At 40.9% G+C, this 15,133-nt stretch overlaps 1 protein-coding gene across 1 annotated transcript in view; it reads right to left on the minus strand.

Annotated features, from left to right (window-relative positions):
* The window catches only part of cracr2a.S (calcium release activated channel regulator 2A S homeolog), a 57,663-nt gene that overhangs the window by 25,006 nt on the left and 17,524 nt on the right, over positions 1–15,133 (minus strand). Inside the window, exons 2-6 of the mRNA XM_018254871.2 lie at positions 8,283–8,527; positions 5,490–5,601; positions 3,488–3,674; positions 2,659–2,805; positions 1,018–1,108 (exon numbers count right to left, since the gene is read on the minus strand). Of these exons, the coding sequence (XP_018110360.1) occupies positions 1,018–1,108; positions 2,659–2,805; positions 3,488–3,674; positions 5,490–5,601; positions 8,283–8,480 (735 nt within the window). The 5' untranslated portion in view covers positions 8,481–8,527. The remainder of the gene's footprint in view (positions 1–1,017; positions 1,109–2,658; positions 2,806–3,487; positions 3,675–5,489; positions 5,602–8,282; positions 8,528–15,133) is intronic.

Genomic DNA, 15,133 nt, shown 5'->3' on the forward strand with positions numbered 1-15,133 from the left:
CACAAATAACCCAAACAGTACAGGCATGGGACCTGTTATCCAGAATGTTCGGGACCAGGGGCTTTCCTGATAATGGATCTTTCCGTAATTTAAGTCTACTAGAAAATCCTGTAAACATGAAAACTGTAAACCGAAAAGGCTGGTTTTGCTTCTAATAAGGATTAATTATATCTTAGTTGGGATCAAGTACAAGCGACTGTTTCAATATTACAGAGAAAAAGGAAATCATTTTAAAAAATTTGGATTATTTAGATAGAATGGAGTCTATGGAAGCCTTTCTGTAATTCTGAGCTTTCTGGATAACGGATCCTATACATATACAGTCCAATGAATTCAGCAGGTCCTGGTCTTATTGGTGGTGACCCGTTTAGGAGGGCAGATGCAATACACTTATTTTAGATATTCTCAGAACTGTTTTTTTTTCTGTGTCTGAATGAATGAGCAGATATTTCATATATCTAAAGACTTTTTATGACCCAGTTGGGGCCCTGACCAAATTTTGGACCATAATTTCACCATTTACGAATTTCTCGACTTTCTTAAAGGACTATTAACATCAAAAAAAATGTAAAAAAAATTCATTAGTATACATTGAGAGTTTCAGTAAGTTATTTCTTAATAAAGATTTTGCAATTTTAAAGTTTAATTTGTCTTGGTGGGTTTTTTTTTTAATGTATACTAAAAAAAAATTTTTTAAATTTTTTTTGGATGTTTCTGGTCCTTTAATTGTTAAATAATAAATAAACAATTTTGTCATTTACAAAAGTGGCCGTTTAGGTTTGTCATTCGATATGTGTTTGAAGTTCGGTTTTGTGTACAAAGACTCAATTAAGACTGAACCCTCGAATCCTTCTTAAAAGATTAGTCCGGATACTGAACCAAATGAGATTCCTGATTTGCATATGCAAATTAGGGACAGGAAGGGGGAAGGGGGGCGAAATCCCATCGCCCATCCCTACTGATAATTCTCTTTTCTGGTTATTGGATAAAACGAGCATTAAAGCAAAATATACTCACATGCAGGAAAAACTGTTCTTTCTCTGTCTTTATTTGCTGTTCCATCTCTTCATATAAATTCTGTATCTCATCATCATAGTTTGCTATTTTCCTGTCCAAAAGGAATTTACAAATATGTCTATTCTTTATCCATGCATAACATGTTGATGTTTAGCAAAAATCAACGTTTTTTTTCCCCACTGTGGTATTTTATTCCGCAATACGGAATTAGCCATTTAAGATTTGCAGTATGAAAACGACAAAAAAAAGCCTCAACAGAAAGATAAATAATAAAAAGTACAGGTATAGGATCCGTTATCCGGAAACCCGTTATCCAGAAAGTTCCCAATTACAGAAAGGCCATCTTCCATTGACTCCATTTTATTCAAATATTCAAAATTTTTAAAAATGGTTTCCTTTATCTCTGTAATAAAAAAACAGTAGCTTGTACTTGATCCCAACTAAGATATAATTAGTTCTTATTGGAAGCAAAACCAGCCTATTGGGTTTATTTCATGTTTAAATGATTTTCTAGTGGACTTAAGGTATCTGGATCCCATACCTGTCCAACAATAGGCAACACCCCTAGAGTTGCTGCACTAAGCAGGGGCCCCTAGTACATATATTGACAATACACCGCAGATGCAAGTGGATCAAACATTTGGAGGTTATATTTCAACATTTAAAGGAGAAGGAAAGGTTAAAACTAAGTAAGCCTTATCAGAAAGGTCTATATAAATACACCAGTAAACCCTCAAAGTAATGCTGCTCTGAGTCCTCTGTCAAAAGAAACAGCACATTTCTTTCCTTCTATTGTGTACTCATGGGCTTCTGTATCAGACTTCCTGTTTTCAGCTTAAACCTCCAGGGCTTGGGCTTGAGCTTGCTTAAGGTGGCCATACACGGATAGATCCGCTCGTTTGGCGATGTCGCCAAACGAGCGGATCTCCCTCCGATATGCCCACCTTGAGGTGGGCAATATCGGGCTGATCCGATCGTGGGCCCTAGGGCCCAACGATCGGATCCTAGCGTTCGCCAAACGGGCGGTCGGATCGCGGGACCGCATCAACGAACAGATGCGGCCGCGATCCGACGGGATTTTTAATCCCATCCGATCGAGATCTGGCCGACTTTCGGCCAGATCTCGATCGGGGAAGCCCGTCGGGGGCCCCCATACACGGGCCAATAAGCTGCCGACACGGTCTGTCGGCAGCTTTTATCGGCCCGTGTATGGCCACCTTAAATTTCTTCCTCTCTCCCTCCCTCCCCCCCTCCCTGCTGTAATCTGAGCCCAGAGCTATGAGTGAGCAGGGAGAGACTCAGGCAGGAAGTGATGTCACACCAAGCTAATATGGCAGCTGCTATCCTAAACAAACAGAGAACTTCTAGAGCTGTTTAATCAGGTATGGTAAAGCATTCTGCAGACTAAATATAGTGTTATAGCTTGTACTATTGCCAATAAAATGCCTCCATAGCTTTCCTTCTCCTTTAAGCATTGCTCCCTTCTGTTGTTTGCTACTGGGGCTTTGCTGGTGGCCTGAATTTGACTCTGATCCTAGGACTATTCCTTTGTCTGCTGTGCCAGGTTGTATCTTGTGTTCAATAAAAATCTATAATCTCCCTGTAAATCAGTAAAGAGATGAATAAAATGCAGTCTCTCACTTTTTCAGGGCACATTCCATTTTATTTTTCTCTGCATTTGCTTCTTGAAGCTGGGAGAAAATTCGGGTCAGGAATTCTTCAAAACTCGTCAACAGATGAGGCTCGTCTTTCCTCAGCTCCATCCACAGCTTTTTTATGTGGTTTTCACTGAAAAAAAAACAAGCAGCGCTATCCCTGAATCCTTCTGTTATAAACAAATCAGCGGAGGCCAGGGCATGGGGTTTATTGCAATATGGATTAACTCCAAGAGGCTAAAATCATACAAATACAGGTATAAACAAACATCATATCAAATCTGAACGTAGAGCAATGACAGGGGGTTTGTTTATCAAAATCAGAATTTATCTCATTATTTTCTGAAATATACTCCACACGGTTTATTCCACTTATTTATCAATCCATTTTCCCCAAAAATGGCAGTGCGGGAAAAAACTAAAAAATATTATGAAAATTGTATGAATACTCTAATCTTATGAATTTTCTAATCAAACAAATTTTTCAGATTTTTCGCCCGAAACTCCGGTTTCTTCCGGATTTTTGCACAAAAACCACGAAATCTTTGGATTTTTGCACGAAACCCAGCACAGATCAGGATACCTTCAGGACTTCTCCAATTGACTTATACACAACCTCGGCAGGTCTGAGATGCCGGATTTTCGTATTCAGACTTTTTCCATCCTCGGGGTATAATAAATCATGGAAAATTTGAGGGTTTAAAAATTTAGATTTTTTAATAAAAACTCAAATTTATAGAGTTTTTGGCATTTAGACTTTAATAAATAACCCCCTTGGTGTCCTGTAATAAGTAGTAGCTTGTGGATTTACTTACTCTTCTAGGAACTTGTTGGCTCCTAATGTGTCAATAAGGTTGTAAAATTGAGTATTTTCATCCTCCTCAAGCTTCTCAGTACCTTCCTCCCATTTCATTGTATATTCTTTTTCCATCTCCAGTTCCTCAAGAGGTTCCTCTGCAGCTGATGTATTTGTAGTAATTCTCTCTCCAAAGAGAAACTGACCTGAGATGTCAAAGTAGAAAAACTGTTTTTCAAACAATCATCTCAATCTCAATCCTAACATGTTTCGTGTCCCTTGGACAATCCTTGCAAAGAGAAATGGAAGGTTGTTGGTTAAAAAGTAGAAATATCTTTATTTAAACAATCATCTCAAGCCTTACGGGTTTCATGATCGTTTCGTAATCATAGGCTTAAGTGTCTGAGGGACACGAAACGTGTAAGGCTTGAGATGATTGCTTAAAAAAAGATTTTTGTACGTTTTAACTAACAACTTTTGGTCTGATCTACATGTGGTTTCCAGTGTAAAGAAAGTAGAAAAATCTTCTTTTCTTAAACAATCATCTCAAGCCCTACACGTTACGAGTTCCTGGGACACTTAATCATAGGCTTAAGTGTCCGAGGGACACGAAACGCGTAAGGTTTGAGATGATTGTTTAAAAAAAGATTTCTCTACTTTTTAACTTTTGGTCTGATCAACATGTGGTTTCCAGTGTAAAAAAAAGTTGAAAAATCTTTTTTTTTAAACAATCATCTCAAGCCCTACACGTTTCTTGTCCCTCGGACGCTTAACCATAGACTTAAGTGTCCGAGGGACATAAAACAACTTTTGGTCTAATCTACATGTGATTTCCAGTGTGCCCTAAACCTTTCATTTCTCATATACAGACACTACTTCTAAAATGCCATGTCCTCAGATGGAACACTCACTACCGAGTTTTAATTTGTCTGAGGATGTAAAGTCAGCACAAGTACTATTCATAGGGAGCCTATTAGTAAGTGTCCGAGGGACACAAAACACGTAAGGCTTGAGATGATTTTTTTTAACTAACAACTTTTGGTCTGATCTACATGTGATTTCCATTGTCTGGGGCTATTTACTATGGCAGGAATCCCCAATCTTTTTTACCCATGAGCCACATTCAACTTTAAAAAGGGTTGGGAGCAACACAAGCATGGAAAAAGTTCCTGTGGGCGCTAAACATGGCCTGTGGTTGGCTGTAGCCTACAGGATACTCTGTTTGGCAGTACACCTGGTTTTTATGCAACCAAAACTTGTCTCCAAGCCTGGAATATGGATACGTGAGTTTACTAAATGTAAAAAATAAGCTCCTGCTTTGAGGCCACTGGGAGCAACATCCAAGGGATTGGTGAGCAACATGTTGCTCGTGAGCCACTGGTTGGGGATCACTGTTCTATGGTTTTGGGCTAGGGCCCAATGAAAGGAAATGTGAAAGGAGCAGGAAAGGTATACTTGCCTACCTGAGACCCCAAGCTGGTACATCTGTTTGTTGAAAACTTCACCAGCCTGGGGTATTGCTTCTTTGTCCTCCCTGGAGGCCCTGGATTAGGTGCACGTGCACAGTAGGATGAAAATCTGGCTTTTTACTCCTAATTATATTCATTAAGTTCAGAGCTGTCGCAAGTAGTATTGCGCCCCCGCCACTCTTTTAGCAGCAAAGGGAGGATCAGTATCATATGAATCCCCTTGGTTTGGAATTAAAATGTTGGGGAACAGGCAGCTGTCTAGACTTGTTGGTCATATAGTGTAGTTATAAAAGCCACCACAGTGGAAACTCTTGAGTACAACCAGAAGCATTAGGCTACACAACTTTGTGGGTCAGTTCCTTATTTTAATGGATAATTAAATCAAATTAAGACTTAATTGTTGTTAATGCTCAGGATTTCTCGATAGCAGGTCAGGTAACCCCTATATTTTTACTATATAAGGGTTTTCCTGGCAGTCATTTTGTATTGATAGGATGGGTGTGATGTTGACTGGATTGTTCAAATAGAAGCATATGTTTGTAGATTACTCACTAAATCCTGTAGTGAATTCTTCCCAGGTGAGATAGCCATTGCCATCAGCATCCAAAGTACCAAACACCTTCTCCAGTTCATCTAGGCTCAGTGGAAGCTCACCATGAAGCCTCTGAAAGAGTAATGTTTCATTGATTGGTAATTGATTCAGGCTCACATCAACACTGTCGCTTAGCTACTTAGCCAAACATCTTCAAACAAGTACAAGAACACAATTTCTGCCCTTCTGATGAGTGTAATATCAACAAGCCCTATTGTGAAAGGCTTGCCTGTAGAGTTGCCACCTTTACGCTCGGCGCAATCCGGGCAGGGGGGTGGGGGCTGTTACGTGGAGGGGGCAAGGTCATGATGCATCAGGTGAGGGGCAGTGATGCCACTGGCAGGACAATGCCTCTGCAACCAGCGATTGGCCGGTGCTGCGTCAATCATAGGAAATCCTGCCCAGTTTTCCTAATTTGGAAAACTGGGCAGGCAGTTTTGACCCGGACAGCCATTCAAAAAACATGTCTGTATAAAAAATGTAGGTGGCAACCCTACTTGCCTGGTGGTCCGCATCTATCTTCCTGTATGCCGATGCACACTCTGTAGTTCTGCCGATTCCGGGTTAATGCGTAACGAGTGCCATCATCTCGCTTTGACTCGAAATTTGAATATTTAAAGAGGCCTTGGACAAATACTCACTGCCTAACTTGAGGTCTATTTCTATAATTCCTGCGTTTTCTGTGTGTTCATGATCTGTTCTTGACCCTGCCTGTCCCTGACCTTGTCTAGTTCTCTGCTTGTCCTGTCCCTTGCCCATGTACTGACGACTCTCTCTGATTCTGCCTTGTACTGCGAAATTTATGTGTCTAACTTGGCCTGTGACCTCGACTTCCCATCTCTTGAATCTGTACTGCTTCTCCTGATTGGTATCGAACCAGCCTGTCCCTGGACCACGCTCCTTGTTCTCCGTTCCAGTACTAAGTTTGGTTCCCTTGCCTGCCCAGAACTCTCTTCCTGGTCCTCTCACGTTAAGACCTGGTGGCACCCGAGTAGCGGAGGGCTCCCCCCAGAATCGAAAGGTGGTTGTTATAAGTGTAAGAGTGAGCCACGACTGGGACCTTGGCACTAGTTCTGGGTTTGGAACTCCGCCGTAATACTTATATCAGATGACAGCAAGAAAACTGAAATCATTGGTAGACAGGATTAAAAATACTTGGAGTACTGCACTTGGCCTACAAGTCTTCAGTTTTACTAAACAGATACACCCTGACCTGAGGCAAGCTATATTTCATCTCCTACTCATATGATTTTATGCAAATCAACAGACCACAAATGCAAGATAGGTCTATGACCCCTGGGGCAAACGTGATAGGGCAAAAATTATAGGAGGCCTTGTAACGTTGTAATTGGTGGCCTGCTGGAGTTGGTAAGGATGACCTCTGCTTCCAATTACCTCTCCTGGGCTTGGTCTTGGTGCCATTTGGATGAAGCTGCTTTCTGCTCTCCTTTCTTGGGTGCAGTGCAATTTCGTCAGAAGGGGATAAGGGAGATTATTTTTCACAAGCATTTATTTTTGCATGTACTAAGGAGGAGTAGTTGGACTAGAGGTTATAGAGACCTGCTTTTTTGTAGCAACTCCTTGCAACCCTTGAAAAGTCATTGATTTTCCTGCTACCTCAGTTTACTTAGCCCCATGGGAGAGAAAGGGGATCCTTTTAATCTATGCTAAACAGCACAGGATCCGATTTGTATCTTGAAAGTTCCAGCTGTAGAACAACATACTCATGCAATGCCCCGGAGTGGTGACTACATTACAAAAATAGTAACCCTTGAACATTACAGGGCTGTAGACCTATTATATTAATGCAGTATTAATTAATGAGTAATCTATAAACAGGAAGATATGCAATAAAATATATATATTCATCTGCAAATCTTTTGATTGCTACTTCTGCTTCTTAATATTCTAAAGCACAAACGCATTTCCTGTTTTGGATTACCAGATATTTATAGATTGTACTCATATATTTGTCACATGAATTTTCTATAAAAGACAAGTATTTGGAATCAAAATCTCGTTTACATGAACTCTGGTGCCAAAGATATAAATGAAATCTATATTAGAATATACATGTATGGGACCTGTTATCCAGAATGCTCGGGGGGTTTCCGGATAACGGATCTTTCCATAATTTAGATCTTCATACCTTAAGTCTACTAGAAAATCATGAAAACATTAAATAAACCCAATAAACTGGTTTTGCATCCAGTAAGGATTAATTATATCTTAGTTGGGATCAAGTACAAGCTACTGTTTTATTATTACAGAGGAAAAAGGAAATATTTTTTAACAATTTGGATTACCTGATTACAGGGTCAGACTGGGGGGGCCCAAGGCCCACCGGGACTCCTGTCCAGGGCCCCCCTCCGGACCCCCTACTGCAAAATTGTTTTTTTTTTTGGCCAGGAGATCGGGAGATGATGGCTGGGGCCCACCGGGTTTTTTCCCGGTGTCCCGCCGGGCCAATCCGACCCTGCTTGATTATAATTAAATTTATGGGAGACAACCTTTCCATAATTCGGAGCTTTCTGGATAATGGGTTTCTGGATAATGGATCCGTATTTATATATATATATATATTTATATATATATATATATATATATATATATATATCAATAATTAAGTAGTGCTGTAGTAACTGTCCTTACTAATGGCTGAAACTGATAATGACTGCTGAATGGTCAGTTTGGTCAATTATTGGCAAGTCCAACAAGTGTAGCGTTAAGTTGATGAGCACATTAAGAAATACCTGCATGTCTCTTCGCGTAATGAAACCTTTGTCCTCAATGTCACAGATCTGAAAAAACTCATGCGCTTTTCCCAACATGCCACCTTGTCCCGTGTCCTGTTCTTCCGCCATCTTGCCTTGGGGATCACCACCTGCAGTTGAGTTCCCATCATCTCGTGGATCGGCTCGAAGAGGTGTAGTGTTTCTCAGAGATGCCATGGTACAGTTCTCCGTGTCTTTGTATGTTTCAAACTCTGGTGATGAACCTGTACGTTGAAGGTAATAAAGAAAAAAAAAAAAAAAAGAGCATCAAAGACTCTCAGTGATACGTCTTGCCATCACTTAGCAACCGCCTCCTTAATTAGCCACCAAAGCCAGGGAAGAGAAAAGGGCTTTTTGAAAAAAAAAATCCCTGCCTAATTTTGTTTTGATAACAAACCGGACAAGAACACATAACAGAAACAACTAGACTCACTGCATCCCTCCGTAAGTGATTGGGCTTCTAGGAAGAAACAATATCATTTTGGATGGTTCTCATATTTCAGTTTTCTCTCTTATATTTCATTGTTCCCCTGTATTTCATGTACAGGTGTAATTGGTTTTCGCTTTTTGATTAATTGAATTGTATGTATATATAACACCATAACAAACTGTACATAATATCAATTATTTTGACCGGTTAAAGGGATACTGTCATGGAAAAACAATTTTTTTTCAAAAACACATCAGTTAATAGTGCTGCCCCAGCAGAATTCTGCACTGAAATCTGTTTCTCAAAAGAGCAAACAGATTATTTTATATTTAATTTTGAAATCTGACATGGGCTAGACATATTGTCAGTTTCTTAGGTTCCCCCAGTCATGTGACTTGAGCTCTGATAAACTTCAGTCACTCTTTACTGCTGTACTGCAAGTTGGAGTAATACCACATACTCCCTTCCGCACCAACAGAATAACAACAGAACAATGGGAAGTAAACCAGATAGCAGCTCCCTAACACAAGATAACAGCTGCCTGGTAGATCTAAGAACTCAATAGTAAAATCCAGCTCCCACTGAGACACATTCAGTTACATTGAGTAGGAGAAACAACAGCCTGCCAGAAAGCAGTTCCATCCTAAAGTGCTGGCTCTTTCTGAAAGCACATGACCAGGCAAAATGACCTGAGATGCACCTACACACCAATATTACAACTAAAAAAATACACTTGCTGGTTTAGGAATGAAATTTTATATTGTAGAGTGAATTATTTGCAGTGTAAACAGTGTCATTTAGAAATAAAAATGACACCATAAAAATCATGTTCACCAGTTCACCAGTACTAAGGGGTTTATTTATTAAAATTTGAGAAATCGCAAACATTGAAAAATATTTGGAAGCTTAAACATGACAAGCTTCTACATAAGTCTGTGTGAGGCGTATATTCAACATTCAAGCAAAGCAAATTGAAGACCTGGGTCCAATGCTTGATTGTAGGTTGTTGATTCTAAGTTCCTGAATGTGTTCTAAAATGTCTATTATTGTTTATTAATGATTTTACTGATTCTTGACTTCTTGCCACTTCAGTGTGATGTCTGCCCTGACCACTGACTGAATATTAACTAGATTGCTTTACCCATTAGATAACCGGATATTGCACCTTGACTTGTTCCTCAACGTCATCTTCCTTCTAAATTCCAACTACAGGTCCAAAACACCAACACTGTACTCTAGTTGTGGGTTTAGAATGTACCAGAACCGAACCCACCCAACCCGCACTCGCACATGGCTTTCCCCCTCTATTTATAGACCCGCGCCAACCTGGAACCAGGGGCTCTAACCTAATCTGTTGCAGAGAAGGGGCCTGACTAATGAACCTTCTGCTTCTTATGAGACAATTCCCTGGGTCCCTAACTGGGCCCTAGATCTGCAATAGCTACAGTGAAGCAGGGTTGCCAGGTTGGCAGTTTTTCTGCCAAATTGGGCTACTAATTTCAAGCCCAGGCAGGTTTCCAAAGTACAAACTAGCCAAGGTATGGATTTGGTCTAGTTTTTGGAGCCTTGGTGGGTTTGTACTTTGAAAACTAGCCAAAGTTTTTTCAACCCTAGTCTGTCATCCCAGTGTATATTGGGTAATATCGTTTTTATTTAACAAATTCCTACAGCCAACTACAATACTCAGAATGCAATTGGAGGAGAAAGGTGTAGAAATTTCTATTTGCAGCAGTTCTGGCAGTCTCAACCTGTCTGTACTACAGCCTGTAGCCCGCTGTATCTGGTATCACATGTGCCATACAATTTGAATTATAGTTAGCGGCTTCTATATGCTGTTGCTATATTGATTGTTCAGTGTACAATTTGGGCTATTTTGGGCTACTTTTAAAATGCCTTTTGGCAACTTTTTTTAGTCTTTGGCTGGTTTTGAAATGTTCTTCCCTGACACTGACACACTAAGTGGAACCGGTAGTTCCCTGCACTTTACCTGCTGGAGGTGACCTTTGCGTCTGCCGCATTTATTATGTCGCATTACATTGCAACATGCAAATTTGTTTTACATTTTATTAGATTTCACCCTTAAGGTGGCCATTAGGTTTGCCACCTCACCCCTTTCAAACCGAACACATATGGAATCAACAACCAGCATAGTTAATTAGCAATTCATTTAGATGTATGATGTATGGCTGCACATTATGATAGATCTTGGAGTCCTTGTAGATGATATACTTGGCTGTAGCAAGCAATGCCAGTCAGCAGCATCAAGGGCAAATAAGATCTTGAGCTGTATTAAATGGGGCAGAGATTTACAGGAGGAGGGGTCATTCTTCCACTGTATAGAGCACTGGTAAGGTCCCATCTAGAATATGCTGTACAGTTTTGGTCTCCATCACTCAAACAGGACATTATTGTATTAGAGAGGGTACAGGGAAGGGCAACTAAGCTGGTAAAAGGTATGGAAAATCTTAGCTATGAGGAAAGACTGGCCAAATTGGAGATGTTCACTCTGGAGAAGAGGCGCTTAAGGGGAGATATGATAACTATGTATAAATATATAAGGGGATCATATAATAATCTCTCTGATACTTTATTTACCAGTAGGTCTTTCCAGCTGACACAAGGTCACCCATTCCGATTAGAAGAAAAGAGGTTCAGCTAAATATTGGGAAGGGGTTTGTTACAGTGAGAGCTGTGAAGATGTGGAATTGTCTCCCTGAATCAGTGGTACAGGCTGATACATTAGATAGGTATAAGAAGGGGTTGGATGGTGTTTAGCAAGTGAGGGAATACAGGGATATGGGAGATAGCTCATAGTACAAGTTGATCCAGGGACTGGTCCCATTGCCATTTTGGAGTCAGGAAGGAATTTTTTCCCCCTCTGAGGCAAATTGGAGAGGCTTCAGATGGGCCCAACTGGCAGTTGGGCAGATTAAAAAAAAAAAAAGATTGAACTTGATGGACGTGTGTCTTTTTTCAACCTTACTTACTATGTTACTATGTAACTACATGGATGATTTAGGTCCGATCCAACAACATGCAACGCGACGAAACATTGGCATCAAGTCAGATGCACCATAAATAAGGTAAGAAATAAAGGGGTGAAGTGGCAACCCTAGTGACCATACATGATAAAATCCACTCGGAGATTGTTGATATGCCCACCAATGGCAAGGAGATATCGGGTTATCCAAGCTTTCGGCCCTAGGACCAAATGATTGTATTACAACGATGAAAATGGGGACTGGATCAACTAGACGATGCAGTCCTCGATCACTGGAAAAATCAAACCTGCCCGATTAATATCAGTATGATTTTTGGGCAGATATCGATGGGGGAGACCCGTCAGAAGCCCCCACACAAGTGCAAATGAGCTGCCAAATCGGTCTAAAGAACTGAAATTGCCACCTGTAGTCTTTCACAGAGTCAGATTGGGGGCCCACTAGGGTTGCAACCTTTCCCCCAACGATCTCCAGGGGGAGGCAGACGCATGATGCAGCGGGGGTGGGCGATGTTGCAGTGGGGGAGTGGGCGGGCCATTATGTAGCGAGCCGGGGCCGTGACATGGTGGGGGTGGGGAACTGGGCCATCGGGGCAAAGCTATAATGTGGCGTTTGGCCGATCACCATGTGAATCTCAGGAAATCCACCTCCCCCAGGAGCAAAGCGCCGTCTGGACCCGCTACCTGAGCCGCAACTCGCCCTATGGCCTTCCTTCTATTTCCTTTGGAAGCCGATTCCATGCAAGGACCGGGTCTGGGCCAGTGGGGCCTGTGAGGGCTGGGGGCCCACCAGGTTTTTTCCCCAGTGTCCCACTGGCCCAGTCTGACACTGGTCTTTCCAAGAGCTCACCTTTATCATTGTTAGCAAACACTATAAACACACTACAGGCATTCTGTTAAATCTAATATTTATCCAAGAACAGCATAACAGATAAGCAGAGCCACAATTTCAGAAACGTCATCCCTATAGTTTGCGTTGAATTATGATTACACAGTCTTTGCACATGAAACAGGCAGTAGATGTACGGCGAGCATAAAGCTTATAATCGATGTTGTTAGGACTGTCAAGTTTTATTTGGTTCATAAGTAGGGTCATAGCAATAAAAAGGTGGCCAACTAAAATGAGCGATAAAATAAGCAAACAAGACATGAGTTAATGAAAAGAGCATTGCAATTCCCAAGAGGGATCAGGCAACTTTGGATTTCTTACTTTATTTGCACATTAAATATGTTTATAGGGCAGCTGTACAACTCCACCTTAAATAAACGTAACTTTACCTGGACCAATTAAGGATTGGCGAGCAGCAGGAGAGGAGGATAAAGGCAAACTAACAAAGGCTGGGTCTTTTTAAAACTTGCAGTTATAGTTACCTAGTTAGATAGTTAGTTACATCCCTTTTATATGCCCTCTCCCTTTTTTATACACTTCAACTTTACATCCCCTGATTTTATGTTTTCCCTCACCTTACACAGTTTTTTTGGTCCTACCAATATGTACATTTTCCCGGATTTGACATCCTTTTTTTCCAGTTCTCTGAAAAATGTAAAATGAGGGGTTCTACAGTATATAAGAATATCACAAATATTGGGGCTTATATATAAACCTTGGGACAAGGTGTAAGGCTTAAGCCACGGCTTGAAAGACCATAAAAGTCCTGAAATGAATTCACACGCTGAAGACAAAGGCTACAATCATAACCTTTCTCACGTTACAGGTTCCTACCAGGTCTCTACACAACTGGCTTTGCCGGGATTGATAGAGATTATTGTACACACTGGCTACGTCATTGGAGGCTTTGGTTTGTTGGATTTAGAAAAACACTTGGAATTAGAGAACAGATTGATTTTTTACATAATTCTTTAGAGATATACCGTTACATGCATTTGCTAAAGGAGCACTATCCCTTACAATACTTTTCATATTTTACCTATTATTTTGGTAAATGTTATTTAACATTCTTTTCATGCATTAACATATTTTTGCTCCAAACTATAAATTGTAACATGATTATATATAAAAAATGCTGCCACTAGGTGGAGCATGTGTTGAAATCTAACAGCAGACAACGTTTGGCACTAACATCCTTAGAAACTGGCATTGCTGCAAAGGCCCCCTACACAATTAAACCAGTCCTCTCAGCATTCTTGTCAATCTCCTGGAGATAAGGCACAATAAATTGGAGCAGAATGTGTTAATGGAAAGCTCTGCATCACATGCTATGCTACATAAATAAATCATTAATAAATGATGATGGTGGGCCCAGTTGCACCCAGTGTTACTGCTGTTTCCTATCTCTGACTTATATTTTCTCTTATTGCATCAGATCTGATTTGTAGGTAGGGTTGCCGCCTGGCCGGTAAAAATGATGGTTGATCCCAATGTTATTAATAGGGAAAAAAGATAAAAAAATATCATACCTCCCAACATTTTGGAAATAAAAAGAGGGACAAAAAAGTTGGTGCGCGTATCGCGGTGAAATTTTTTTTGAACACATGCCCATTTTTGTGGCCACACCCCCTAATTACCATGTACATTTACTAAAATTTGGCAGGTTATGAAATTTTGAACATAATTCTGTGTTTTTTTTTTCAGTTATTACAGTTTTGCTAATGAAGGTGAATTGCCCTTTAAGCTGTGAGTCTAACGTCTCCCAAGGGATCTTATTTTGCTACAATTACTTATTTGCATATCTAGAAATTGTTACACAAGTATCTTATCTGCAGCTGTGGCTTTTCTGGGCTCACTGCCAAAACCCAATTAAGTTAGAAACTTTGTTTCTTTTTCTGGCTGTTTAGAGCAGAGAAAAACTGGACTTTCCAGTACAAACGAGGGACTGCGGGTTGAGCTGTCAAAAGAGGGACTGTCCCTCTAAAAACGGGATAGTTGGGAGGTATGATAAATAGGAAGTCCGGTATTTTTTTCCAGAAAAGGTGGCAACCCTATTTGTAGGGAATTAATTTATTGGCAAACCCCAACTTACATAACTGTGAAATACAGGTAGTTTTGCGGTTGGCTTGGCCCGGCCCTGGGTACACCTGCAGCTCCAGCTGGTTTGGGGTCAACGAGCACATCACCTTAAGGGCTCTTACACATGAGCCTTCTGACCTGCGCTCCCCTGCGTTTCGTTTTTTGGCGTTCAGCCGCAGGGGAGCGCAGGAATAGACGCAAGTCATTATTTCAAATGGGGCTGTACTCACTCAGGCGCGTGTAGGCGCCGAACGCAGGAAAAATGCAGCATGTTGCGTCTGAACCTGCGTTCGACGCCTACACGCGCCTGAGTGAGTACAGCCCCATTTGAAATAATGACTTGCGCAGGTCAGAACGCTCATGTGTAAGAGCCCTTAGTCCATGGAAATACATAGTGCCCCACCCCCAACCCTCAGGCTATGGTTAAATTACAA

The sequence above is a fragment of the Xenopus laevis genome, chromosome 3S (genome assembly GCF_017654675.1).
Source record: "Xenopus laevis strain J_2021 chromosome 3S, Xenopus_laevis_v10.1, whole genome shotgun sequence".
Taxonomy (NCBI): domain Eukaryota; kingdom Metazoa; phylum Chordata; class Amphibia; order Anura; family Pipidae; genus Xenopus; species Xenopus laevis.